At 45.5% G+C, this 2,279-nt stretch overlaps 1 protein-coding gene across 1 annotated transcript; it reads right to left on the reverse strand.

Moving 5' to 3' along the window:
* Nucleotides 1–318: 318 nt before the first annotated feature.
* On the reverse strand, nucleotides 319–1,400 carry LOC122745549 (olfactory receptor 52K1-like). Its single transcript, XM_043990898.1, has one exon. The coding sequence runs from the start codon at nucleotides 1,264–1,266 to the stop codon at nucleotides 319–321; it is 948 nt and encodes a 315-aa protein (XP_043846833.1). The 5' UTR covers nucleotides 1,267–1,400.
* Between the last annotated feature and the right edge of the window lie 879 nt (nucleotides 1,401–2,279).

Consider the following 2,279-nt stretch of genomic DNA (forward strand, 5'->3'; position numbering starts at 1 on the left):
TGTGGAGAGTGCCAGTGCAGGAAGAGTTGGGACTGGTTGACTTTTGAGATACCTTCCAGCTCTGAGTTTCTGTGAATGTGATTTTAGAGTATGAGTTGATAACCTAAGTTTAGTCTTATTACTTTCTGAATGAACCTCAATTTTAATCACTATCATTCAACTCTGGTTTTCTCCCAGACTTAAGTAGGAAACTCACCAATAGACTTTTGTGAGTCCTTTCTCCACTCTAATCCCTCCCCATTAATCTCAATGACAATCAGATTGGAAGGTCCTTTTTTTTTTTGCAAGTGGTGGGGTGGTGGTGGTGGCTATGGTGGTTCATGGCTCTGCCCGCTGGAACAACTTTGCTAAGTGTTGCCGGATCTCCTTGGTTCTGGCCCCATAGATGACAGGGTTGACAAGGCATGGAATCAGCAAGTAGAAAGCACTGATCAAGTTGTGTACATCCTGAGAGGCAGCACGGACCACACGATACACAATTGAAGAGGACAGAGTAGAGCCATAAACAGTGAAGATTACAAGTAGGTGAGATCCACAAGTGTGCAGGGCCTTTGAGCGGGCACCACCTGAAGAGATCCTGAGGGCAGCATGAGTGATGCGTGTGTAGGAAGTTCCCAGGAGAAGCAGGTCCAGGATCCTATTGAAGACACGTAGAGCAAGTCCTACAGTCTTATTCAGTGAGATGTCTCCACAGGACAGCTTCATTAAGGCCATGTGCTCACAGGTAAAGTGATGGATCACATTGGAGCGGCAAAAGTGAACTCTTGAGGCCAGAACCACCACAGGGGCCACGATGCCCACACTCCGAGTGGCAGCCACCCCTACTAGTCCTAACAGTACCTGACCTGTCATGATCTCTGGATAGCGCAGTGGGTAACAGATGGCAACATAACGGTCCAGAGCCATGACCAGAAGGATGTTGCAATCAAAAGCTAGTAGAAAGTAGATGAAGAACATCTGGATAAGGCAACAAGCCAAAGAGATGTGATTGAAGTGAGTGGAAAAACTGAAGAGCATGGCAGGGACCACAGTAGTGGCAGTGCAGATGTTGATGGCCAGGAGTAAGCTAATGAGTGCATACATGGGTTGGTGCAGGCTCTTTTGGGTGGTCACAGTATAGATGATTAGGCCATTGGTTGAGAGGATCACCATATAGAGACAGAAAAATGGGAGAACCATAAGGGACCGTGATTCCTTCAGTCCTGGGAATCCCAATAAGAAGAAGGTGGTGTAAGAGATGTTGAAGGTCACATTCCACCCTGACATCCTTGCTAGGACTGGCCAGAAAGCTTTGGAGTGAGGGAGGAGACAGACTCCCCCGGTCTCTTTTTCTGATATTCCTGAAGGTGAATGCAAGAAACTCAAACATTATTGCACAAAATTTAGTGAGAGAGATCTTGAAAAAAACACACAAATCTCTTCCAAATGGATGTAAACTGATTAATCAATCAGTCACTAGATGCTAGGCACTGCTCTTGGTGCTAAGGATATAAAGACAAAAAAGTGAAACAGTCCCTGCCGTCAAGGAGCTTACAGTCTATTGGGGGAGACAACATGTACACATAACAATAGATTCAAAATACATACAGAGCAAATACAAGAAAATTTTTGGAGGGAGGCTCTAGCAAATAAGAGGATCAGGAAAGACCTTATATAGTAGGAGACACAATCTTGAAAGAAGCTGGCCATCCAAGAGGCAGAGGGGAAGAGGCAGTGCATTCTTTGCATAAGGGATAGCTAGTGCAATGAGAGAGAGACGGAGGATGGAATGTCAAGTGAGGGGAATAGCAAAAAGGTTAGTTTGTCTGCATCATAGAGTATTGCAGGGGAGAAATGTATTATAAGTCTGGAAAGATAAGTTGGAACATGATTATGAAAGGCTATACATGCCAAATAGAAGAGTTTTTCTTTGACCTTAGAGGAAATAGGGAGCCACAAGAGTTTCTTGTGTTGAGAAATGATAGGGTCAGACCCATTCTTTAGGAAACACACTTTTCCAATTTATGGAGAATGGATGGAAGAGGGGAGAAACTCTAAGCAGAAAGACTGTGGAAATTTGTTTTGATTTGGGGACCCTGCCTTTGGGCTGAGATGAAAAAGCCTTAGGCCCTCAGGGTTTTTTTCTTTGTAGGAGGGGTAGGGCCCCTCCCCCTCTGCTTCAGCTGTGGGGCCCTCTGAGCTAGGCTAAGCTGTGTGGACGAAAACCCTGAGCCATGGGTGTGGCATGGTATGGCTCTGTTTGCACAGTGGAAAGGCCCACAAAAACCCTCAGGAACGCT

This window comes from Dromiciops gliroides, chromosome 3 (assembly GCF_019393635.1).
Source record: "Dromiciops gliroides isolate mDroGli1 chromosome 3, mDroGli1.pri, whole genome shotgun sequence".
Classification (NCBI taxonomy): domain Eukaryota; kingdom Metazoa; phylum Chordata; class Mammalia; order Microbiotheria; family Microbiotheriidae; genus Dromiciops; species Dromiciops gliroides.

What these genes read in the sequence shown, in the direction of transcription:
- LOC122745549 (XM_043990898.1), bottom strand. Translation starts at nt 1,266, where the DNA reads ATGTCAGGGTGGAATGTGACCTTCAACATCTCTTACACCACCTTCTTC.